This window comes from Bos javanicus, chromosome 19, assembly GCF_032452875.1.
Source record: "Bos javanicus breed banteng chromosome 19, ARS-OSU_banteng_1.0, whole genome shotgun sequence".
Lineage (NCBI taxonomy): Eukaryota > Metazoa > Chordata > Mammalia > Artiodactyla > Bovidae > Bos > Bos javanicus.
In genome coordinates this window covers 46,795,785-46,822,260 of record NC_083886.1, presented here as the reverse complement: position 1 = coordinate 46,822,260, position 26,476 = coordinate 46,795,785, and the positions used below count along the sequence as shown (strand labels likewise).

The 26,476-nt window shown below is 52.5% G+C and overlaps 1 protein-coding gene across 1 annotated transcript in view; it reads right to left on the bottom strand.

Moving 5' to 3' along the window:
* The window catches only part of WNT3 (Wnt family member 3), a 55,074-nt gene extending 33,993 nt beyond the window's left edge, over positions 1-21,081 (bottom strand). Inside the window, exon 1 of the mRNA XM_061392197.1 lies at positions 20,669-21,081. Coding sequence (XP_061248181.1) covers positions 20,669-20,748 — 80 coding nt within the window. The 5' untranslated portion in view covers positions 20,749-21,081. The remainder of the gene's footprint in view (positions 1-20,668) is intronic.
* Positions 21,082-26,476: the final 5,395 nt, after the last annotated feature.

Here is a 26,476-nt window from a genome sequence, read left to right as displayed (position 1 = left end):
GGGTGGAAGTTAGACTGGGAAGATTCCCAGAAGATGACAGCTCTGAATGGAGTTTTGAAAAATTCCAGGAAGGTCATGGCCAGTTGGAGGAGTGATAGAAAAGAGTTTTTTGATCAGGAAAGGGACCCTAAGACTACTTTATCTTTAAAAAATGGAGGGATTCCCTAGTGGCTCAGATGGTAAAGAATCCACCTGGAATGCAGGAGACCTGGGTTCAATCCCTGGGATGGGAAGATCCCCTGGAGGAGGGTATGGCAACCCACTCCAGTATTCTTGTCTGGAGAATCCCATGGACAGAGGAGCCTGGTGAGCTACAGTCCGTGGGGTTGCAAAGAGTCAGACATGACTGAGTGGTCAAGCACAAGGAAGTACAATTTTGCTCCAGGACAGGAAGAGAGGATGAGTAAGGACCAAGCCAGGAGGACAGAGATGCCAGCAGGTGATGGCAGCCACATCTGGTCTCTGATGTGCGCTGAGGAGCTCATGGCTTTTCTCGCAGAAGGAGGGAGTCCCAGCAGTTTGGATAAAGGCTCAGGAGAAGAAGTCACCTCCGGTCTTCCCTGAAGTGGCACCTGAAAGATGTTATTGCTGTGACTCAGGCAGGGTGATCCACTGGGACAGAAGGGCAGGGAGGGAGCCAGGAGAGAAATGTGCCCTGGCTCTGATGGGGCTAGGGGAACATTAAATCACAGAAGAGAAGGTACACAGCATAACACTATTTTTATAATGCTTAAAAATAAACAAAAATGAGGGAAGAGGGACTCACTCCCTCACTTTAGTGCTGGGACTTAGTAATTTGAGGACTTGCCTAGTGGTCCAGTGGTGAAGAATCCACCCGCTAATGCAGGGGACATGGGTTCGATCCCTGGTGCAGGAAGATTTCACATTCGGCAGGGTAGCTGTGCCTGTGCACCCCAACTAGCGAGCCCGCATGTTCTAGAGCCTGCGCTCCACAATAAGAGAAACCACCACAACGAGAAGCCTGTGCACCCCAACTGGACAGTAGCCCCTGCTCACTGCAAGCAGAGAAAGCCTGCATGCAGCAGTGAAGGCCTAGCAAATAAATGCGTAAATTCTTAAAAAGAATCTGGGAGTAACACATACACACTGCTGCTGCTGCTGCTGCTGCTAAGTCGCTTCAGTCATGTCCGACTCTGTGCAATCCCACAGACGGAAGCCCACCAGGCTCCCCCGTCCCTGGGATTCTCCAGGCAAGAACACTGGAGTGGGTTGCCATTTCCTTCTCCAATGCATGAAAGTGAAAAGTGAAAGGGAAGTCGCTCAGTCACGTCTGACTCTTAGCGACCCCATGGACTGCAGCCCACCAGGCTCCTCCATCCATGGGATTTTCCAGGCAAGAGTACTGGAGTGGGGTGCCATTGCCTTCTCCGACATACACACTACTATGAATATATATAAAGTAGCTATACAACAAGGACTTACTATATAGAGCAAGGAACTATAACTCAGTATTTTGTAATAAACTATATGGAAAAGAATCTAGAAAAGAATATCTATGTATAGATCACTAAATAATTTTGCTGTAACCTGAAACTAACACAATATTGTAAATCAACTCTACTTCAAGTTTTTAAGGTTTTAATAAAATAATAAAAATAAACTATATATATATATGTACATTGTCTAGGCATTTCTAGCTGGGAAAGCTATTTAAAGTGATGGAATAGGGAATTCCTTGGTGGTTCACTGGTTAGGATTTGACACTTTTGCTGCTATGACTCGAGTTCAGTCCCTGGTTGGGAAACTAAGATCCTGCAAGCCAGCACAGCGTGACCAACATAAATAAATAATTAAATGATAGAATAAATACACAAAATTCAGGATGTGATCCTGCCTGGAGGGACACAGGGGGATAGGACGGGGAGTAGAACACAGACGGATATAATGACCTTGATCATATTCTGGTTCTTTGGGGGTGTGGCCAGGCCCTGGTTTTCATCTTGTTATTATATCCTGTATTTATGGTATGTTTGGGGCTTTCCAGGTGGCGCTAGTGGTAAAGAACCCACCTGCCAATGCAGGAGACACTAGAGACACAGGTTCAATCTCTAGGTGGGGATTGCACGGCAGATGTGGGTTGCATGGCACACAAGAGTAAGAGTAAGTACATGGCAGTAAGAGTAAGGGGACTCTTACTGCCAACTTCTTACTTTTTTGTCTGATTATTTATTTATTTATTGGCCTCACTACACAGCCTATGGGATCTTAGCTCCTCGACCAGGGATCGAGTTCGGGCCCTTGGCAGTGAAAGCGGGAGTCCTAACCATTGGACTGTGAGGGAATTTCCCCACTTTCTTCTTCAAACAGGTTAATTCTCCAACCTGGAGAATCCCCATGGGCAGGGGAGCCTGGCGGGCTATAGTCCATGGGACCACAAAAGACTAGGACACGAGTGAAGTGGCTTAGCACTCAGGCATGGTATGTTTACTCTCTTGTACGCATCAAGTATCACATAATAGAAAATATTTTGTATCAGTCTGCAATCAAAAATATAAGAACAGAAAACATTACATGGCCTCTGTGCCTCGGTTTCCTCACCTTCCTCCCTGTGGTCCAGCAGGCTCTTCTCCCCTGGAGGATGGAAGGGCACAGTGAGTGCCATCCCTGGGTCAGCCTGCATCCAACCCAAGGCCACCTGGTACCCCAACCAAACTTCCTCACTGCACTTCGCAGGGATGAAATGGCCAGTGCTGAGCTGTTAACCAGAGCCATAGTACACCCACAAAGACCAGTCCTTGGAACCCCCTAAAAAACTCCAACAGTCACCACCTTTGATTGATGCTTCACTTCCTGAGAACTGGAGGCCTTTATAAGTTTATTGCCTGAACAGGACACCAGAACACAAGGTCAGACTGGAGTCCACATTGCCTTAGCTCCACCTAGTCGCAGACTTCTGCCACATGCCATCACCCACTTTTTTTTCTGCACGGCTTGTAGGGTCTCAGTTCTCTGACTGGGGATTGAACCCAGTCAATCTGCATAGAAGTAGAAGCCATGGAATCCTAACCACTAGGCCACCAGGGGACTCTTACTGCCAACTTCTTGCTTTTTATCTTATTATTTATTTATTTATTGGCCTCACTACACAGCCTATGGGATCTTAGCTCCTCGACCAGGGATCAAATTCGGGCCCTTGGCAGTAAAAGCGGGAGTCCTAACCATTGGACTGCCAGGGAATTTCCCCACTTTTTTCTTCAAACAGGTTAATTAGTTGGGACAAACCAACATAAAGCAAATGGCTTTCCCTGAGTATGGCCTTTCCTGTATTAGAAAGAATTCAGATCTTTCTATTCCAAAGAAGCCTGGTCTGGGATAAAATATTTTATGACCTTTGGTGCTTAAGAATGACCTTCAGAACATCCTTAATTTATTCAATTCATCTTCATCATTAACTTGGTTCCTGAGTATTATTTCATTTTATTTTCACAACTGCCCTGAGATAGTAATTTTAATCCCCATTTTACAGATGAACAAATTGAGTCAGAGATTTTTTTTTTTTTTAACAGCACAAACAGCTTTTAAGTAGAACTGAGATTCGCTCCAAGGCTGGTTTGACTCCTCTTTCTGAAACACCGGGCTGCCTCTGTGCACAGAGGCTAGAAGCTCAGAGACGGACTCTCTAGGAAACGACAGAGTGAGGGGAAAAGCTGTCCCCGAGAGTGGGAACCAGCTAGCCCAGCTGCGAGCTTGCTAAAAGGAGCTCAGTGTGTCGGCCAACCAACCATCACCGTTACCAGCTGGGCTCCTGCCACATTCAGGACCACATGTGGGGCTCACTAGGGATATGAAGACACAGAGCAGAGTCCTGCCCTCTGCCAGTCAGAGGGGCTAACTCTCTAGTTGGGAAGACAAGACAGATCCTTGGAAAGAGGTAACCAGTGACAAGGGCCCCAGGTCTTCCCGGGAGGGCCTTGCGGAAGCGATGGGAATCTAGTCTAGCAGACTGAGCCTGGGACTGGCAGGTGACTCTCAGTGGGGTCCCTTCATCCTACAACCCGTCTTAGAGGATAACATGTGTGCCCTGCGCTATCCTTGTGATGTGGGCATAAAGGTGATGGAGACCTGGTCCTGCCTGCAGGACACCCACAATCTAATCAATGAAATGGATGCGCCTGGAAGGGGCTGAGTCGAGTGTGAAAGAAGGCAGCAGAGAGAAGGCGGTGCCTGGACTGTGCTTCCAAGAACGGACAGGAGTTCACGGAAGTGATTCCAAAGAAGGCGGGGAAAGAGCACAGGCCAGGAGATGCAAGATCACGTAAGAACAACCCAGATGATGAAGCAACACCGATGGCAAAGCGTGGACACCTCAAAATCTCTCACATGTTGTATCCTTTCCTTTTTGTTTTGCAGAGAAAAAGCTAAGGTTCAGACAGGTTCAGGTCACCCAGATATTAAAGGCAGAACCATCCGGAGTCCAGGACTGTATCACCCAAAGTTCACACTCTTACCTGTGCAGCTGAAAGTAGGTCATAGGGTGAAAATGTTTGGGTGGGAGGTGAGTTAGGGTGGAGAATCAGAAAGAGGCTAGATCATTCTGGATTTTACAAGCCATAATAAAGAGGGCAGAATGAGACAAATGCAACACTGAAAATCAACTATATTTCAATAAGCATTTTTTAAATTAAAAAAGTGTAAAGAGGTAAAAAAATTAAATATAATAAAAACAGGAGAGTAGAACATCGGTCAGAGCTGCTGGCTGAATGCTCTTGGTTGGGCCATTTAAAATGACAAAACCGCACTAACATATGCAAATAGTTAGCCAATGGGAACTTGCTGTAGGACTCAGGGACCATAAACTGAGGCTCCGTAATAACCTAGATGTGTGGGAAGGGGTGAGAGGTGGGAGGGAGATTCAAGAGGGAGGGCATAGAGGGAGGACATATGAATTAACCTTGGTTAATTCATGCTGACGTATGGCAGAAATCAAACCAATATTGTAAACCAATCATCAATCAATTAAAAATAAATATTTTTTAAAAAAAGAAAAAAAAAGACAAAACCAATCAAATATGAAGGAAAAGCCTTTGAAGCCAAAAGTGGGTGAGACAAGATCTCAAACAAAAGGAACTTGAAGGTAAGAGGTGACCACACATGGTCAGGCAGCTAGAAGTGCTTCCAATGTACTGGGTGGGCCAAAAAGTTTGGGTTTTTCTGTAAGATGTTACAGAAAAACTTGAACAAATTTTTTGGCCAACCCAGTAGAAGGATGTCAACCCACCAAGTCAGGAACATAAGATAATGCAAAGACGGACAAAGCAGGGCTTTTCCAGATTCTGTGCTAGTCACACCCTGAGGGACTCCACTTCCTGCCCAAGTCCCCAGGCCTGGTTGGTTCACTTACAGGGTCTGGGATGAGAGTATTAAATGAAATCTCATCTACCAGGTGCCCAATATTTAAAGGATCCATGTCAGGTTAACAAACTGTTAAATAAAATATATTTTCTGTATATGAAATAGGTTAATTACAAGGTTCTACTGTATAGCACAGGGAATTACACTCAATACCTTGTGATAACCTATAATAGAAAATAATCTGAAAAGAATATATATGTATGTATGACTGAATCACTGCTATATACTTGAAACCAATACATTGTGAATTAATTATAATTCAATAAAAATATATATTCTATCCACTCAGTGTGCTGTACACTTATAATTCATGTACTTTTCAATAGATATACTTCAATAATAAGCTTAAAAAATTCTATCATCTTATCTTGGTAAAATCGGAGAAGGCAATGGCAACCTACTCCAGTACTCTTGCCCGGAAAATCCCATGGACGGAAGAGCCTGGTGAGCTGCAGTCCACGGGGTCACTAATTGTTGGACATGACTGAGCAACTTCACTTTCACTTTCATGCATTGGAGAAGGAAATAGCAACCCACTCCAGTGTTCTTGCCTGGAGAATCCCAGGGATGGGGGAGCCTGGTGGGCTGCCGTCTATGGGGTCGCACAAAGTCGGACACGACTTAAGCGACTTAAGCAGCATTTTGGTAAAATACCTTATTCACCACTTGGAAGGCTAGGTTCTCCATGGCATTCTGAGCTAGAAAGTGACATGGAAGCTCAAACCCGGGGCTCTGTGACAACCTAGAGGGTGGGATGGGGTGGGAGGGGTGAGGGAGGTTCGGGAGGGAAGGGATGTGTGTATACCTATGGCTGATTCATGTTGATGCATGGCAAAAACCAACACAGTACTACAAGCAATTATCCTCCAAAAAAAAATTTTTTTTTTAAAGGAAACAGAAGAAAAAGAGAAAGTGACATGGAGAGAGCCAGTCCCCAGCCCACAGCCAGCAACTTGCTCATTCCTGCTCCAGCCACACTGGACACCCTGACTGAACCTCCAAGCTCCATCCACAGGCCCTGCAAATGGCCTCCCATTGACCACCTCCCAGCCCTAAGGGCACACCCACCCATCAGCATGGCTGCCCTGATGGGACAAACCCCAGCTGAGGTCTGCCCAGCCCAGAAGTAGATTCATAGACAATGGAACTAGGCACTTCCAGGTGCCTTGGGTATATTTCTGAGTACCAAGAGCATGGCTAAGGGTGAAGTGTTGTGGGTATGACCCCTTGAACCCCAGATACCTGGCCCTGCAGGGAGGGGTGTAGCCTTAAGACACGAGAGTGAAGCCCCCTAATCTGAAGGGCCTGGCAGGATCCCTTTGCCCCGGTCTAATACAGTGCTGTGGGTCACAGCACTTGCAAGAAGATGTAGAGAAGCTGGAGAGAGATCAGGAGAACAAGATGGCTAAAGGTATGCAGGAGACTGGGTCATCTGGGAGGGAAGACTCACTGAGCAATGCACCCTCGTCCTTGAGTGCAAGCTGAAGTTACCATGATGCTCATGACCCTAGAAAACTAAAGGAGAGAACCTAGTCTTGGACTAAGTCAGGAAAGACTACAGTCAGACCTGAGGAGGAAGTTCCTGGCTGTCAAGATGTGGTGTTACCGACTGTAAAGCCTGGATTCAGGCAGTCTATGTCATGGTTGGAGTTCTGGGCTTGGCCAGCTGTGGAGCCAATGGCATGGCTTCCTCAGGGCCTCAGTTTCCCCATCTGTAGAATGGAGATAATAAGAGTGTCTGCCTCCTGAGGCTGTTGTAAGGATGCAGTCATGTGTGTGGCATGTTTCCTTAGCTGGCTGTAAATCTTGCCTCCCCCATTGGCTTCCCAGCTCCTTGCATGGGCTCTGTGAGCCTCAGTTTTCTCACAGATAAAATGGGGATGAAGGGACCACCTTGGTGGTCCAGTGGCTAAGACTCCACACTCCCAAAGCAAGGGGCCTGGGTTCAATCCCTGGTCAGGGAACTAGATCCCACATGCTGCAACTAAGAATTCATCTGCCACAACAGTTTGTATGTTGCAACTAAGGATTCCACGTGCTGCGACGAAGATCAAAGAGCCAACACGTGACTAAGACCCAGTGCAGCCAAATAAATAACAAAATATTAAAAAAATTTTTAAAGTGGAGGTGAAGATGCTAATTTCATGGGGCTCTTTTAGCTTCAAGGACAGTGTCAAGGTCTTAGACTCCATCCTTACTGATATCTGAGGAAGGCTCCAGAATTTCTCCTGCAGAAGCTTCAGTTAAGATAAAGGACCACCACGCCTATGGTTACACATTCTCCTTCCTGAAGTCCAGGGGCTGAGGAGGGTGGTCTCTAGAGATGCAGAAGCGGAGAGGAGGTGAGAGGCCGAGAAAACACCTTCTTGGCGGGTGGGTGAGGCCAGCTTGGCATCCCTCACCAGCCATTCTCTCTCTGTCCCTCCTTGAGGTTCCATCCTTTGGATGAGGGCTTGGCATTTCCCAGGTCAAGCCAGTGCCCCTCTAGGGCTTTGCTATTGGGAAGGGCCTGGCTGGCAGCAAGGGATCTGGTGTTTGTCATACGTGATGTTCATTCGGCCAGCCTCCTTCTTCCTTCCCACCTGTGCCCACAGTGACAGCGGTTCTCGCGATGGCTGGGGGTGGGGGTTGGAAGCAAGCCATCTGGAGAGGCAGGGAGGATGCTACCAGGGTACCCCGCCACCTGCAGAATGGCCACAATAGCACTGGCTGGCTTGAAGGAAAGGGAAGCTGGGGGAAACCAGGTGTGAAAGGAGCCAGGGAATGGGAAAGCACAATCATTGGCCAGAAACAAGAGCTTCCAAAGAGAAAAAATATGTACCAACTTCAAGTTTAGAATGAAGTAGATCTTATGAATAGATGGTGACTTCCCCAAAGACAAGGCTTTTGTAGACTTGAGGGGAAATTCTGAAGATAAAGAAACAGAAACTAATCAGAATTCTTGCAATCCAAAACTATTAATATCTGGTCAGGGCCAACTCCATGATATAGAAAGATTTTTAAAATTTATGTATGCCTTACCTCTTTCCGAAGAATTGATGCTTTTGAACTGTGGTGTTGGAGAAGACTCTTGAGAGTCCCTTGGACTGCAAGGAGATCCAACCAGTCCATTCTGAAGGAGATCAGCCCTGGGATTTCTTTGGAAGGAATGATGCTAAAGCTGAAACTCCAGTACTTTGGCCAGCTCATGCGAAGAGTTGACTCATTGGAAAAGACTCTGATGCTGGGAGGGATTGGGGGCAGGAGGAGAAGGGGACGACAGAGGATGAGATGGCTGGATGGCATCACTGACTCGATGGACGTGAGTCTGGGTGAACTCCGGGAGTTGGTGATGGACAGGGAGGCCTGGCGTGCTGTGATTCATGGGGTCGCAAAGAGTCGGACACGACTGAGTGACTGATCTGATCTGATCTACCTCTTTCCAGAAGGATTTGTTCGTTTGTTTTTGTTTTTGGCACGGAGAATCTTAGTTCCCTTCAACCAAGCACTGAACCCGTGCCTACTGTAGGGGAAATATGGAGCCCTAACCACTGGACTGCCAGGGAAATCCCTCCAGAAGGATTTGAATTGCCTGACAGCAAATATTCATTCTAACAACAACAAATATTTATTGAGTATCTACTATGAACTTTCCCAGCATAGAGAAGGCTGTGATGTGGGAGACAGAGCCTGCCCTCAAGGAGCTGGTAACACAGAACACATGGATTGAATAACAAAATGAAAAGAGAAAATCAGGATCAAGGTGAAGACGACGACAAATAGAGGTCAATGCAGGTGCAAGGATTGAGTTCATGTTTGAGTTTTCTGACAGTCAGGACTTAAAGGGAAACATACTTTAACAACAAGGAGAAATCACACTAGTTCCTCAGGGAGAAATCTCGGTGAATACTGAATTGTAAAAGTCAAGTAAAAAATCATCTGTATCAGAAACATGAACATAAGGATTGGTTTGGGAAAGAGAAGATTCTGATTGTTGTCTAGTATGTGTGATGGGATTGGATGCAAAGGAGCATAAGGGATTAAAAAGAATGAGTGAGAACTTTTACTGCTGAAAGTAATGTGAGAGGTGAGAGGCCATGACTCTACCTCCTTCCAGTTTAATAGGTGAGAAAACAGAGGCCCAGGAAGCAGTGACTTGCCCAAGGCCACCTCCCTCCACCCGTACCGAAATGGTCACAGAGCCACTACTGCCAGCTTCGTACATGTAGAAAGCTTGCCAGTGGCTGGCACAAATGCCCAAATAAGAAACCTCCCAGGGACTTCCCTGGTGGTCCAGTAGTTAAGAATCCGCCTGCTAATGCAGGGCACATGGGTTCCATCCCTGGTCCGGGAATATCCCAAGTGCCTCAGGCAACTAAGCCCGTGAACCGCCAGAGAAGCCACCTCAATAAGAAGCCCATGCACCACAATTAGAGAGTAGCCCCCACTCGCTACAACTAGAGAGAGCCCAGACTCAACAACGAAGACCCAGTGCAGCCAAAAATAAGTAAAATAAAAAAGAAAACTCCCAGAGGTTCGGAAATAGTATTAACAAACCCAAGGCAGCAGCTTTCAAGCTGAAGGTCAAATGTAATCTTGACTGAAAGTCATCCTTTGAGGACCAAGCTAGAATACGAATAAGTAAACTCTTGCTCCATGTAGCAAATGCAGAACTCCACTTCTGCATCTGGATGGCAGTGGGAGGGAAAAGCTTTGGCCCCAACAGAGCTGAGTTCAGAGCCCAGGCTTTAAGACCTGAGTCCTCATCTATAAAATGGACAGTTTCATTCTAACTCATGATGTGTATACAGACACCGGCACATACACAGCATTACCAAACATACTGACGTGGTCCTTGATGGGGAAACAAGTCACGCCAAATGAGATTTTTAAACTAAGACTCAGACACGTAAGCATCGTATGACCTGTTGAGGAGAAATAAAACAGTAATAGGAATTATTTGCAAATGGAGTCAGGATGGAAAAAATTCTCTGGGAACTGAGACCATGGAGATGAGGCTCACATCAGCCCCTGGGATGGCAGCCCACTCAGATGAGGGGCTACATCCTCTTGGGTGCGCTTTGAACCTCGGAGCTGTTAGCCACTTGGGGCCTAAGTGAGCGACAGGACCCAGGTTCGGCTACCTTTCAAAGTCAGCAGAACAATGTGCCCAGAGCCATGGGTCACACCCAGGGATGAGGTTTTAATTCATTCTGCTCCTTAGGTCTGCTCATGACACTGTCGTGATTCACGTGTACAACTGGCACTCTTAGGAACCTCTGTTGCCCACTTGCCTTTACCCAGTGTATTATACATAACATGGAGTTATGTTTTTGTTTACTGACTCCCAGCATATGCATGGCACTGGGGGAGGCAGGCACCAGGTGACGAGAACTCATGTGTGAGACTTCTCTGGTGGTCTAGTGGCTAAGACCGTGAGCTCCCAATGCAGGGGGCCTGGGTTCAATCCCTGGTCAGGGAACTAGAACCCACATGCCACAACTAAGAGTTCGCATGCTGCAACTAACGATCCCGCATGCTACAAATAAGACCTAGCGCATCCAAATAAATAAATAATAACACATGTGTAGTCTAGAATAACACATGTGTAGTGTAGAAGATGCCATGGCCCATGAGAAAGGGCGCTGGGAATATAGGGCGTAGCTGTCCTGGGGAGTCGATGGGAAGAGAAGGGAGGGATGACATATTCTCTGCTTGTTGGACAGTAGATCTGGAATCTCAGAGGATTTTGATCTGGGTCTCAAAGGCGCTAGTGGTAAAGAACCTGCCTGCCAATGTAGGAGATGCAGGTTCGATCCCTGGGCCGGGAATATCCCCTGGTGAAGGAACCGGCAACCCACTCTGGTATTCTTGCCTGGAGAATCTAATGGACAGTGGAGCCTGACGTGCTATAGTCCATGGGGGTTGCAAAGAGTCAGACATGAATAAATTAACTTAGCAAGCGCACACTCAAAGGCAAAATGGAATTTGAGCAGCTGCGTGAGAGGAGAGAGGAGATAGCAAAGTGTTTCCATGAACATGCACAGAGGGACTCCTGGGGACTTATGAAAGGTACACCTGATGTGGTGGTGCCTTTGTGCCCACAGAAGTGCGGAGACATGGGAGGTTTTAGAGCAGGGGAGAGACAGCCTCAGAAAGCCAGGTTAGGGGGACTTCCCTCGTGGTCCGTGATTAAGAATCCACCTTCCTATGCAGAGGACACAGGTTTGATCCCTGGTCGGGGAACCTGGATTTCATGTGTTGCGTGGTGCAGCCAAAGAAATAAAGAAAGCCAGCCAGGTTAGGAAGATACGTGGTGAGAAGCTGGACAGGATGCGAGAGGCTGGCTCACTCCTGCCGCCATAGTCCCTATTTGCATTCCTAATGGGCCCTGCGTGGAGATTGGCTTTCCTCGCTGGCCCAGCTGGCTCTGACAGATAAGTGGGACTCTGTGCCCAGGGGCAGGGCGCTTGGTCCTGTTGCTCCCATCCCCCTCACCACACACACACACACACACACACACACACGGTCACACACACATGGTCATACACACACACACACACACACACACACACAGTCCTTCCTGTTTTTCCAGCCTAGCTGGAGTGAATTGTCTCCCAGTGTGCTAGTCTCCATCCAGGTGACAAGGATTTCCTGATGGCCACAGGCCTCAGAAGAGCCCTCTGCCTCCTGGCCCTTTACCCTCCCCACTCCTCGCCTCGCCTCCCACCTTCCATCACCGTGTCCCTGCTGAGGAATCCCATGCCTGGCTGAGCTCAGGTCAGGTCTGCAATGTCTGCACTAGTTCAGGTGAACCTGGGCATGCTCTGTGGCCACTTGACCTCCGACCTCTGCTCCCTCCCCTCGGTGCTTCCTACTGAACCGTAAGACCACCGCAAGAAGGGGCTGAGAACCCCCCTGTCTGGGTTCCATTCCTTCCTCCTCTGCTGGAAATACCAAATCTCTAAGCTCAAAGGCTCAGAGACTCCTGGAGGGTCCATCATCAGCCCTCTTTGACCAGGGACTGTATCTTACTCCTCTTCTCTGGTAGGACTAGCAATGATAGAGAGGTTTTCTGGAAAGAATTTGATGCTTCTCAAGGACTTTTGTAAAAATCCTTCCTTCTGAAGCTCTTAACAACCCTGCAGGTGGGCAGGGCAAATGGCTTCCTTAGCATTGCCCATTTTGCAGATGAGAAAACCGAGGCCTGGGGGAGGTTAGAGACTCATGCGTGATCTCACAGCTGTTGAGTGTAAAGTTTTGTGCTCAACACTTCCCACCCTGCCCTGAGGTCACCTCTCAATGACACCACCCGCCCAACCAGATACAGATAGTCCAAATAGCTAGCAGTCCAAGGCCAGCAGCATGTCCAGCTGGGGCCCAGAACAGCGGAGGGATTTGCATAATGTCACACCGCAACCAGTGGCAGAACCAGGTCTCAGGTCCCCTAACTCCCTGCTCAGAAACCTCCCACCAGCCCACACTGCCCCATCTTGTCTCCCAACATACTTCCCCTAGATGTATGGGTGAGCCTGACATCGCTGGAATTTACTCCACACACATAATGAGGCCATTTTGAGAAGGTCCGCCTCAGGGGGAACCAGAGAGCTGTCTAGTGTCCCCATCCTGACCCCTGCCAACTCCTCCCGGCTGTGCACGCCAAGCTGCAAACAGATAAACAGAGTCCATCAGCCTGCGCTCCCCTACCCTCCGCCCCCGACACACCTTGCTAGCCTCAAAAACGAGAGGCGGAGTTTGGGGTTTCAAAGCTGTGAAGAAGGCTGCATGGGAATTAAGAAGTAGTGGAGAGATGTCGCAGACTGTGCTGCATGGATCAGCGTTCATAGAAAGAATCCAGACGTCACCACCACCAGTAACCGACCGAACGAGAGGCTGCTTGTCTACAGCACCGAAGAGATTTTAACTTTAGCAGTTGAACTATTTGAGCAAAGGACAGGGTGAGTGAAGGACAGGGAAGCCTGGCGTGCTGTGGCCCATGGGGTCGCAAAGAGTCGGACACGACTGAGCGACTGAACAACAACGACAAGTTGAATTGTAGTGACTCCCTAAGGTATCAGTTTAATGTGAGGAGAGGAAAGTGTCTCTCCCTCCAACGCAAGGCTAACCCGGCCTGGAGAACCTTCTGGATCTAAGGCAACCGCTGTGCCACGTACCACAGGTTGCCTGATACCAAAGAAGTGGGTCTCGACCTCTGAGTACAGAGGCAGGTCCCCAGCTTCCCAGCCCACGGCCCACTGAAAGTCAAGCAACAAAAAGGAGTCAAGGTGAAGGAAGAACCCAGAAGCAGCCATAGGATAGACCCCTGGAGGGAAAGTATGGGGTTATGGCCTCAGGAAGATTCTAGAAACCCTCTGCTCAGGTGGGTTAGCTATATTTGGCTGCCCAGGAGCTGAGAGGAGACCAAGTGATCTTCCCAAGGCAGTCACGCTTCCCAGCCCCCTCTGCATCCCAGACCCCCCTGCAGGAGTCCCAGGAGATAGGACTCTTCCCTTTTCCTCCACCCCCTCTCTCTCAGAACTCTTCCTGCTCCCTGTCCTAGTCTCCCACTGAGAACAGGGAATTCCCTCTCCAGCAACAGGAGCCACAGGGACTGGCCTGGAGTTGGGGCGGCTCCAGGGACAAGACCTGGAGGGGGAGGGGGTGGGAGGCGCTCCCCTGCTGCTGCCCCCTCGTACCTCCACCCCCCAAAGAATGTAATTAAGCAGCAGGCCTCTGCCAGGAGCCAAGCTTTCTGCCTTCCGTCTATAAATCACCTTCTGAATCATCTCTCAGCTCCTGGAGGAGTAACTTCTCCTCAGGCTGCTCCAGGCAGCCCCAGTGCCACTCCCCCCCACCCACCCTCACCAGCCCGGGAACCTGCCTCTCCCACCCCTCCCTGGTCCAGCCCAAGGTGGCTCCAGTCGCAGCTGGAAGTGGCAGTGGCTTAGGAGTCCAGCAAACTGTGGGACGGGAGGAGGAGGATTAGGGGAGAACACACTGCCCTCTCCGCCCCCTCTTTCCTGGGCAGGCAAACAGCAGAGCCTAGGTTAGCCTAGCCTAGCTTCCTCAGGTTAAGTATAGAGCCTCAGGCTCCTGGTCTCCAGTACCAAGTTAAAGGGGCAAGTTGGCTCTGAGGATAAGGAGAAAACTGGCTCAGATGGTAAAGAATCTGCTGGCAATGGGGGAGACCCGGGTTCGATCCCTGGGTTGGGAAGATCCCCTGGAGAAGGGAATGGCAACCCACTCCAGTATTCTTGCCTGAAGAATTCCAGGGACAGAGGAGCCTGGTGGGCTGCAGTCCATGGGGTCGCAAAGAGTTGGACATGAATGAGTGAGTAACACACAAATACACACACAGGTAGAGTCAACCTGGGAAAACTTCTTGGGAGAGGCAAGTTTCGATCTAGAACTTGAATCAAAATAGCTTGCAGATAGGGATAAAACTAACATGTATATAATACTTCCAGTATGCTAGGCATTATTCAGAAAGCTTTACCTGTGTTCACTTATTCAATCTTCACAACAACCCTATGAGGTAGAAACAGTCACTGTTCTCATTTTACAGATGGGGAAACTGAGGCTCAGAGAGATGAACTTGCTGCAGGTTACCCACTACTACAGGAATGTGAATGCAGGCAGTCGGGCTCCAAGAGGAATGTGAGTGTTTGGGGAAAATGAGGTTTGGAGGTGTAAGCAGGTGGACTAGGCAGCTTTGGGAGTTAGGTCAGAAGGGGCTGCCTACGGGAGGCTTTGTCTGCACGGGTGGCCTGGAGGGGTGAGGGAGGCAGGCTCCCTGGGGAGTGCCTTGGGGCCACCTGGAGCTCCCTGCTTCACAGCCGTGAATCACGTCCCTGTCACAGCCCTGCAGACTCCAGGAGGCAGAAGAGGTCCCTCCGGCTGCCTAAGAAAAATAAAGCCTAGAGGGAGACACAGAGAAGGAAAGGGACCCATCCTAGGTCACACAGCCTGTCAGTGGTAAACTCCGCCCTCAGACTCAGTCTGTGCACTCAAGCTCTGCTCACTTCCAGACACACAGTAATGTGAATACGTAGGTGTAGCATCAGGGTGGTACTAAGCTTTGAGGAAGGGGTTAGGCTCACCTGCTTCCCTAATTAGGAATAGGGAGTAGAGAATGTCCTTTCCCTCCTGGTGGCTTTACAAGGATTCTGTGGCTCATGGCAGGATGAGTGGAAAAGGCTAGAAGGCCAGATGCCCCTCAATCTCTGGGCTGACCACATTCTGAGACCAGAAAAGTCTTCCTTTTCCCTCACGCTCCCTGGAAGGATCTGTTAGCTATATCGTCCTCTGAGAAGAGCTGCCTCTCCTGCCCCAACCCCAGGCTCCTTGTCTCCTGCCCAGACTCAGGAGAGATCTATTCAGAGTCTAGAGAGAACTTCCAGGTCAGAGACCCCTTCCCCTGCCTCACATCCATAACATCTCGATCATACCTCTGCCCGAGCACCACCATGTTTATTAGCATTAAGTTCTGTAGTGGGCAGGATGGGAGATGCTTGCTTGGCTGAGCCTGTTCTTTGGGGATTTCTACCTAGAGCCCTCGTTATTCACCTCAGTTTCTGAACCAGCGATTGAGCAGGCACCCCAAAGCCAGACAGTGTGAGTGGCGGCAGATTCTAGCTGAGTTCGCCACTGGGAAAGCTGCAGGGAGGGAGGGAGCATACCCGCTAGAGAACTTGGCACCCCAGTCCAGCTCCTGCCTCTTTTGACCTCCATCCAAAGTTCTTCCCACCAGGCAAGTGTTCCAGATCCTTCCCAGATGACAGGTCCTCAGATTACCTGGGGTGAGGGTGATGCTCAGGGCCCAGATGCACCCATCACTCACCTCTTGGCCCCACAGATGTTGACAAAATACTCTGAAATTCTGGGAGAACTTTCCCTGACTGCTACCCCCTTCCCCATGCCTTCTCGCCATATATTAAAAAAGGTTCTTCGGAGAACATAACTCAGCTCCATTCTCCTGTTTGTGCAGTGCAGTGCTCAGTCGTGGCCGACCTTTGCAACCCCATGGACTGAAGCCCACCAGTCTCCTCTGTCCGTGGAATTTTCCAGGCGAGAATCCTGTGGTGGGTTGCCATTTCCTACTCCAGCATTATAATAATATTTGACATGGGTTTTGCTCTTGTTGCCGTTTCAATGGTTGTTGGCCTTTTTTCTTCATTTTTTCAAGCAAAATGTGGTCCCATCAGAAGACAAACAGATCAACAACCACTTTTGCTCCCCTTGGACAGCAGGCTCCGCCCACAATGGGGGTGGGGTGGGCAGGAGGGTGGTGAACTCACTTCCAAGAGACCCGGATTAATTTCCCACTACCTCCCCCAAGGGTAAGGCCTGCCCTGGAAGGGAGACCACCCGGTTACAGCCTGGCCATCCGATCTGGTATCTGCCCATCTGTCTGTCTGTCTGTCTGTCTGTGGGATCAACAGCCTCCAGCCAGCTCAGCTCCTCGCCAGCCCCAGCCCCAGCCAGCTGTAATTCCTGCCTGTTACAAGTGTTAACACCTGGCCCGGGGGCCTTCCTCCCCCGCAGTCTCCAGGTGCCTCTCTGAGCCCCGCCCACTGACCCCCACAGGGTTTGACTGAACATGTTCACAAGCCTCTGAAAGGCGGTTGGAGGTGGGAGTGGGTGGGGGAGGCAGCAGCACATCTGACAGATGGGGAAACTGAGGTAGGGCTTAGGGCAAGTGCTCGAAAGGGGAAATGGCTCCCAGGATGGTGGAGAGAGCTCAGCTGTTCTTATTTTCCCTATCTCTGCCCTCGACTTCTGCTGAGCATTTTCACCCAAGCTGAGAAGCAGAGGTAGGCTAGTGATTCCTGCGTTAGGAAACAGAGGCCCAGAGGGTTGTGTCCCACAGAGGTGGCTCCTGACCCCCAGCACAGGCCCCTTCCATCAGGGCGTCCACCTCTGGAATGCAGCAGGCACTAGGCTGGGCTCTAATAAGACTGTTCATTTTTTTCCCCCAAGAAGGAGAAGAAAGACAAGTTCCTCCACCAGGCGCTAACTGGGACTGACAAGAAGAATTATAGAAATCAGTGCCGCTGCCACTTCTTCCTGTCCCAACTCTTCCACTACCTGGCTGCAAGGCCCTGGAACATCTTTTCCTTTCATGAACCTCTATCTGATGACCCTCCTTGTCTCTTGGCCTTCTGGTCTACCTTCTGGAGGCTTGGGCCTGAACGGTGAGGAACACTGCGGGTGGGGTGCTCTCCTTGATGGGTGGCACAGACAGAAATCCCAGCTGAACAGTTTCCCTTTAAAGTCCCTCCTAGGGAATGTGTGAGCTGGGTGGGCCGAAGAGGGCAGGCTGTGATGGGCTAGAGAACTGGAATCTGGCTGCCCTGGGGGCAGAGTAGAAACAGGAATCTGAGGCCTGTCTACTCTACTGTCCCTGTCGCAGCCTCGGCCCCCTGCTCCGGCCCTGAGAACATAACACGCTCTGCCCTAGCTCCAAGACCAAAGACAAACGGCGTAAGAAGGGAGGGCTGGTGACATAGTCCTCAGGCAGACAGGATGAGCTTGTGCCAAGCAAGGCTCTGCACCTCCCCTTGCCCATGCTGCCCAGCCCCAGATCCCAAGTCCCTGAGACCCTTTCAGCTTCCTCTCTAAACCCTCGTCTTCTGCAGGACTATCCCTGCAGGACCATGGATGCCCACCAAGCCCCCAAGCTTAGAATGTCATTCACACTTACAGGTCATATGACTGCAAACATATCCACAACCACTTACAGGTCATACCCCTGCAAACCTATCCATAGCCACGGGCCCAACCATGGTCACTGCCACCTGAGGACGGGGTCACAGGCAGACCCGGACACAGCCCTCACACTCATACTCACAATCAGGTCATGGCCATGAGCACTGATATCCATGCACAAAGACATCTGGGGAGCTTTCCCCTTATACGGTCATGAAGGCATGTGCACACATGCACACGCACATGCACACACACACACGCACAACACTCACATGCCCAGTCATGAATACAGTCATGCAGTGTCATCAGCAGACACGGGTGCTGACCTCTACATGGGCACAGATACTTCTAGACTTTCTCTGTCACACACACACTTCACAGAATCAGCCGCTTGCCAACACTTGTATGCAAAGACATAATACACCCTGGGCTATGGATTCCCCCAGGCACATTTCACACAAGTTCACATCCACAGTCTCCCATCTGCAGGCACGGATGCTCCTTCAAACGGAGGGACGCTAGTATACAGATGACACTCCTTAGGGTCTTAGACCTGAACACACATACACCTCTCTGCCCAGACAAAGCAACATCTCTGTCCCCATCCCCAACCCCAAATAAGCCATGTGTCCAGCAATTATATTAGGGCCAATGTCCTGGCTTTCTAGGTTTCTCCAGCATCTTCCTATTGGGTGGTCCCTATCTGAATGATCCCCAATACACCACTACACAGCAGACCCCCCACCCCTCCCTACCAGCACTGCCCCCCAAAAGTGCTCTTGTCCAGCTCATAGGAGAGGGGAACACGGTCTTTCCCCCTTGGTTCTTACAGCCTATCAGTCTCCAAGCCTTCTCTTTCCACCTTCCCCACCCACCCCGAGGTCCCTGGGAAAGCAGAGAACAGCATCCCCTTCCCAGAGGATGGGAAAAGGGTCGGGAAGGGCCGGTGAGGTAGGACTGTTTTCTGCAGCAGCATTCCCGTCAACCAGCAAAGCCCCCAACCCGGAATTCCTGGCTGCCCCCGCCACCCTGGGGACTTCTTTATGTTCAGGAGGCCTCGGGCCAGCCCACCAAGATGGGAAGAAATGGCTGGGCAGAAGAAAGATTTCCCCTTGGGTGTCTGTCCTGGGAGCAACTCTCAGCACCCTCTCTATGAAGCCCCTTGGCCATGCCCTGCTCCTACTCCCATCCTGCCCTCCCGAACACCCAGACACAAATGCTGCCACCCCAAACAGCTGGAGACAGGCTCAGGGTGTGACCCCCAAATCTCCTGGCTCTGCTCTTCCTATCCCAGGCTGGGCACGGGGTGGTTAAGAAGGGAAAAGGGGACATGCAGGTAGCACGCCTCTCTGACTTTCATCCTGGGGCCACAGACCCTCTGCTCACTCACAGATCCCAAATTCTTCCTCCTCACCTTCCACCCCACCCCACCCCCCCAACCCCCGGGCCGAGGCTCTCCTACATCCAGGAGGGGAAGATTCTTTAATTAAAGTTTTCCGGAATGCAGGGGGCTGGAGACTGAGGAGAGGCGGGGTGTAATTTAGAGAGCTGGTTTCAGTGTGTCTTTCCCCTCTGGCCTCTGGGACCTGCCGGGTAGCAATGAGGCCGCTTGGAAAACAAGGGGACTCCCTGGAACTGGGGCTCCCAAGGGGCTGTTTATTCCATGGCCAGTTCCCCCATACAGGCACAACCCCCACCCCAAAACACCGCGCCTGGTTTCCCAGCCTTATTTACTAAAAATGTCTTTTGTATCCGCATTTCTCAAGGACTGAATCCTCCTCTCCCTCTCTCCCTTTCTCTTCGGTCCTTGGTTTTTCCAAAAGGAACGAATTTGACATGGAGAATTGGGTTTTTGGTCAAAGAACAAACCCACCCCCCTCCCAAACAACTACATTTTCAAGGAGCCCTGCTTTTGCCAGGATGGACAAGCAAGAAATGAATTAAATCCGAATTCAATGGCATCTCGGATCAGCACATACCATATTCACTTCTGAGGCTCAAGATTAATCTAGAGCAGAGTGGGGAGAATCTGATGAAATCCACCCCCCACCATTACCCTGCCCCAGGGATCCCTGAAGCCATTGGGGTCTAAAATATGAAGGCACAGAGGGGGTTATTGTGGGGAAATCTCTTGATGGAGGCGCCGGAGGAGATGGGGGTGGCAACGAAGGAACAGGATGATTTTGCCCATGAAGACCCCAAAATGGAGAAGAGGAGTGGCTGCGCCCCAGGGACCTCTCTGGATTTCCAGAAACCCAACTGCAAGCAAATGGAGGGTCTTCAGGGGGCCCCCAGATTGGGACGGGTTCAGGGTTAGGATCTAAGAATAAGAGACCTTCTGAGATGGGGAAAGTCCTCAAGCCTCTGCAGCGACTAGCAAGGAAAATGGTGCTTATCAGAGAAGCCAGGAGTTGGATTCTAAAGGCGACACCAGCAGAAAATCCGGGGTGGGGGGCGGTGGGCGAGTGGGGAGCTGGAGGGAGGTAAGAAGAAAGGAGCCCCAGCCCTGCCGCAGCCCACCCCCGGCTGGCGCCCCCCCACCACACACACACCTCCCTGGGGCTCCGTGGAGAAATCGGGCCGCGGGCAGATAAGAGGCGAGTCTTACCACCAAATTGGGTAGCCGGCGAGGACCCTGGTGCCACAGAGCAGGAGGCCGAGGAGCAGCCGGAGCAGGTGGGGCTCCATTAGAAGCGGCGCCGAGGAGGAAGTTTGCCCGCGACCATGAAGAGGGGGAGCGACGCCCCCCAGTAGTTGGAACAAAGTCCACTTGAGATTGGAAATGACTTTCGGGCTTGTCAGAAGCGCACCTCCACCCGCAGCTGCCCCCTTCCAGAGCCCAGCGCGGAGCAGCCGGGTTTGAGGATGTCAGCGAGCAGCCAATCAGAGCCCGCGGCCTAAGGTAAGAGATGAGTCTGTAGTTCAGCCTGTCAATCACGCGCCCCTCCCGCCCGGCCCACGAGTCTGGCTCGGGGAAGGGCATCGCCCAGCAAACTTGGGCAAAGCCCGCGCCCCGGACCCAGTGGGAACTTGAGGGGGGACACGGCACCTACGGACCCTCCGCTGGCCCGGAACCGCCGCGGCCCCCCGCCAGCCAGGTTTAGGGAGCCGGGGCTGTGACTGGGTGTTGACGTGGAGCCGGGTTGGCGTGGATATTGACGGGTGGCTCCTTTTCTCTCCGGAGACCGTGACCTCTTGGGACTTGGGCCCGTGAGGAATCGAGAGTAGAAAGCACAAGGATGTTTCCAGAAGCTTCGCTCGGGCAGGACAGGATCCAAGGGTCTCAGAGGGGGTTGGGAAATGCTACCCCCCCCCCCAGCCTCCCAAGCCCGCGAGCGGGCCGGGCCCCTCGACCCGGCCGCGGGAGGTGGCTTCCAGAGTCTTCAAGAGGCGAGCGGAAAGGTCCACGGAGGCTCGCAGGTCTGGCTGCGGGCGGCGCCGGGGGACCGAGCCGAGTGTCATTTGAGTCTTTTGTCAGGGATCAGATCGGTATCGGGACCTCCTGCTGCCTTTGCATTTCCTGCAACTGACACCAGCGGCCAGTTGCATTTCCTGCGCGCGGAGCCGTGTCACTTTCTCCTCCTTGAGGGGTTCAGGCCTGGCCTCAAGCTCAGGTCAGAAGGACACCCGCAGTCCCTTTTGAATCTTCTGGATGAACCGTTTACCACGCGTGAAACGCAGTAGCCCCACCAGGGAAGCCGCTGGGGTCCTCAGGGGACCTTGCTGCCAAGAGACCCCCTGCCCTGCCCACCTCTCCTGCTTGAGGCTCTCAGCTCCAACCTGGGACTTGGTGATGATGCCCCCTTTCCTGTATGCACACCAAAGGAATCTAAATACCCCACCCCTGGCCATAAGAAAAGTCTTTCCAAGGCCTCCCTGGGTTCTTTCTCTCCTCTCTTTCCCCAGAGTCAAGGAATTAAGTCTGCCTTGAGCGGTGCTGAGATTGAAGCCAGATTTGGGGGCCCTTGACCCCTATCACCGGGATGCCTGCCCCCCAACCCTGCTCCCAGGCCCCTCGAGGCCCCCACAGGCACTCTGGGTTGGGGCAGGAGCAGGGCTGGAGCATCCCTGGGCCTGGGGCAAAGACAGTGAGGCCAATAAGAGGGGTTGAGGACAGTGACTCCTGGAACTGCATCAGGAGGCTGACCCCCAGCGCTGGGAGGCCGGGAATGGTAGAGTCTCCACCGGGTGGGGGCTTGGCTGGAGGAAGTCTGTGCCAGGGGGCCAGGCATTCCTGGCCTTTGATCTGGGCCACCCATGCCTATAGCTTGAACCCACTGCCCCTGCCCATCCTGAGAGCCCTCAGTGCACAAGGCTGTGATGGGTGCAGGGAGCTTGGAAAACTGGCCCGGGGGCATCAAGGGTCGGGAGAGCCGCCTGGGCTTGTCACGGCTTCTGGCGCGTTCCTAGCCCGGTGCTCGACTAGAGGGCGGGGGGTGGGGGTGGGGTTGGGGGGGGCGCGGTGTGCTGGTTGGAGATGAAAGAGAGGAGGGGAGGAAAGGGGAGAATAGGGAAAGACAGAGTAGTGAAAATAGCGCATCAGTGAGGGCCTGAGAGAGAAAGAGCAAAGAGCACGAGAGACGACAGCGAGGGGAGATTAACAGAGGGAGCCCGCAGAGAAAGAAGGGGAAGAAACGGGGAAGGAGAGGCAGATATGGGGAAGGGTGAGAAAGGCGAAGAGAAAGCCCCAACCTGCCCAGGACAGTGGATGGGGGTGGAGACTGCAGAGATGGGGACCTTAAGAGATGGCTCCGTGGCAGGCTGATTTCTGATTCACCTGGAAAGTGGGTTGTGGGGAATCTGCCATTTTCCCTGACCTTGGAACCTCAGGGCCCTGACTCTAGAGGGCAGAGAGCCCTCTGCACACACCCTTCCTGGCCTGCTAAGTTCTACCTGGAGCTCTGCCCTCCCCAACGGGGAGCTCTCCGATGGTTTTTCTGCCTGCTCGAACTCCAATCCTGCCTGATAGTTTGGGAGGCTCCGGAACCGCACAATCGTCTTTATTGGAGCTGAGGAGGACTGCCTTTCCCTGGCCACCAAGACACCACTGTGGATACAGTGTGGCCAGGACGGTGTGTGGGGGGTGGTGTGAGGGGGAAGAAGGATTAGATGGCTTCTTTGGGGTCATGTCTGGGTCCCAATATTCCATAGGTGCCAGCCTGGGAGGTGGGGGCAGGAGATCCCGAAGGCTGTGGGAGGGGTGGGGTGGGGGTTGACTTGCCCAGCCAGAGAGCCCAGGTCGAGCAGGCAAGCCTGGCCATTCCCTGAAGGGATACAAGTATCCTGATGCCTCCTCCAGGCAGCCCGGGAGCACCGGGAGACCTGGGGCGTGAGCCTGGGGAAGAGGATGGAAGCTGAGACAGGGTCACAAGTGGGCGGTAGGGTGGAATCCTGGACTTGCGCTGGCCTCACAGCCCAAGGAAGGAAGGAAGGAGAGCCCTGGAGAGGCGGTGTGGGAACCTGCTAGAGGAGCACAGGCGCCCTGGAGGATGGAAGCTGTGTGGGGATTTCCCCCCACTTGAAAGCTCCCCAGAAGAGGGGATTCCTGAGCCTTTTCCCCTCCCCTGCCAGGTGTCCTTCCTTCAACACAGGCTTAATTTCCTTCCTCCCGCCGGCCCAACGCTGCCGGTGGGAACGCAGGAATGGTCCCTGCCCGGGAGGGGGAGGGCACCCCCGAGACACGTGTCACAAACGGAAACACCCGCTGTCTCTTGGGCACCCGAACCGCACTCGATGGGGAAAGGGTTAAATTCACTCCAAGGCCAGCCGGGACGGGGTGGGGGTGGGAGCGGCGGAGGCGTCCGTGTTGGACCCCGAGGCCTCCGCCTGCGTGGTAAGGTGGCCTCTTGAAAGCCGCCTAGGGGCTGAAGGCTGGCACGTGGGAAGCACTCTGGGTTGTGTGAGGACGTCGGGAGTGACTGCCCGTCCCGGTCCCATCCCTACCGCTCTGGCTGCCCCAAGGTTCACTTCGACGTGCGCTCCCCGGGGGCATGCCGTCGGCCGGTGTGTATTCAGCACCCGCTCGACCCGGCTCCCTGCGGAGCTACGGCGGAGACAAAGGACAGGGGGGCCGGGTCCCCGCCCGCCCGCAAGCACGCCCGCCCGCTGGGGGCTACCAGTCTATCGCGGGGAGGGAGAAGGACATCGTCGATTCAGCCTTCTGTGCTTCACTTGTGCTGGGAACATGCTCGAAGGCCGCTGGGGCCCAGGAGCCGGGATCCCGGACCAGCCTGGGGAGGATGAAGGGAGAGAGGGCAAAGCCGCTGCGGGGCGGGGCGGGGTGGGGTCGGGGGGAGATGCAGCAAGTGCCGATGGCCTGCAACCTCGCGACTCTTGCAGGGAACCGCACGAAGAGAGCGCGTGGGGGCTCTGTACCGGAGGGAGCTCGGGGATGGCGAGGGGCTTTGAACTTTACCACCAAGAGCTACAGGAGTCTCTCTAAAGAACAGAATCAAGCGAGGTTCTCCTTGGAGGCCTCTGGAAAGCTAGACAACCGGAGAGGGCAACCTGGTGGCAGGTGGTTCCTAGTGTGGATGATGGGTCCAGGACTTAATCGAACAAGATTTCTTTCAACTGCCCAGTATAGAAGTCGCGCTTGGAAACGCCGGAAGCCTGCACTGGGTAAGCACATAGGTGAGTAACAAACGCCTACGGAAGCGGGCGTCTCTGTCGCCCAGCCCCGGCGCGCCCCCTGGCGGCGGTGCTGATAATAAGGCAGGAAGTCTGTGGCCGAGGAAGGTGGCCCCGCCCCGCCCCGCGCGTGCACCCGCCGGCTGGAAGCCGAAACCTTTGTTGGTGAGCAGCCCGGATCTTTGGGGATCCCGGTTAAGTAGGCATCCTCGTGAGTGAATGCCTTTAATCTACTTCGCAATCCCCGAGCTTAGCTAGGGATCAGGTGTGCGTGGCTTTAGGCTTCCCTCTCCTCCCCACCCAGGCGGCTCCCTTGGGAGAGCAGGCCGCGCCCCAAGAAGCAGGACGCAGACTGGCCGGTGTGATGCCCCGGGCTTCCACTCCTGGGCACCAACAGGCAGTGGCCGTGTGGCTGCCTCAACCTTATGTCGAGGTGTGGGAGGCTGCAGACAGCCGGGTGATGTCACTGAGTCCTTCCTGGCCTGGCCCACCCACTGGCACCCCTAGATCACAGGTGCCACCTGTGGGACCATAAGAGGTTTTCCCTGTCACAGTAGTTCCTCCTGTCTTAGTCCTCTCTAGTTCCCTAAGGGCATTTTGGAAAGTGATTTGGGGTCAAAGTCCTTTAGAAGGGAGGGAGCTACCGCAAATTGGGGTGAGGGGGGCACTCCTGGCCAGCTGCTTGTCATCTCTGAGCCTCCTTTCTTCCATCCAGGTGGGTAATACTTTGTATCTCATAGGGAGTTGTCAGCGTTAAATGAGAACCGTGCTGACAGAACGCCAGACCGCGAATGGTGAATAATAAATATTGGGTTTCTTTCTTCTCCTCTTAGGGGCTAAGGAATCAGAAGCTGTCTTGGATTGCTCCTTCTGCCCCTGTCAGCCTCAGCTGAGCGGCTCCTCAGGCGCCCAGGAGCCTCCTCTGGACAGATTTATCCAGGAAAATCTTGTCTGACCTCCCAACTTGAGACCTACCTCACCATCTCCTCTTCAGAGACCGCCGCCCCCCTCCACCAAGTTCTTAGCTGCTCCCCATCTTGTCCCTCTGGGCCTCTTATTCCACCTTATTTTTCTACACAGCCCTAAACATTGACCTTATATTCCATATATTCCATGTCGAATGTGTCTGTCAAATTACCCACTTAACGTTGTCTATTCTCTACTTTAAAATGAAATTCTTCCCAAGCCCCAACACTCAGAGCAGGATCCTGGACAGAGCAAGCCCCTTCTATATATTGCTGATGACTGGCTGGGGGAGCGAGGGAGGAGGCAGAGGCTGAGGCCCCAGATGAGGGGACCATTGTCTGAGACCCTTATGGCCCTCTGGGGTTCCCATCTTGAGTAGATCCTGGCATCGAGAATTACCCACCCACCCTAGCTACCCCACTCCTGTGTTTCGGCTCCTGTCTCCTGCCCAGGTGACATCTGTACTGCTCCAGGTGGGCTGAGATCAGGGGTTGGCTGGCTGTCGAGAAGTTGCCTCCACACAGGACACTCGAGGCTTGATGGGCCTTGTGCTGCCAGACCCGCTCTCTGCCCCTCTTTCCCTCCCTCACTTTCCCTTTTCTTCCAACTCTTCAGTCTTTTTCCATCCTTCTTGATTCTGCCTTTGCCTCGGGGCTCTGAGCCCCTACCCGGACATGACTGGCCTGCCCGAGCGAGGACCTGGGGCCCCAGGTCGGTTCCTGCCCAGGGAAGTGCTCCTTCCCTGGGCAAGTAGAGCCAGACCTCTGGGTGGCTGTCTGGGTGTGGCTGACTTGGCTTCTCCTGGTCAGGACTGTTGCTC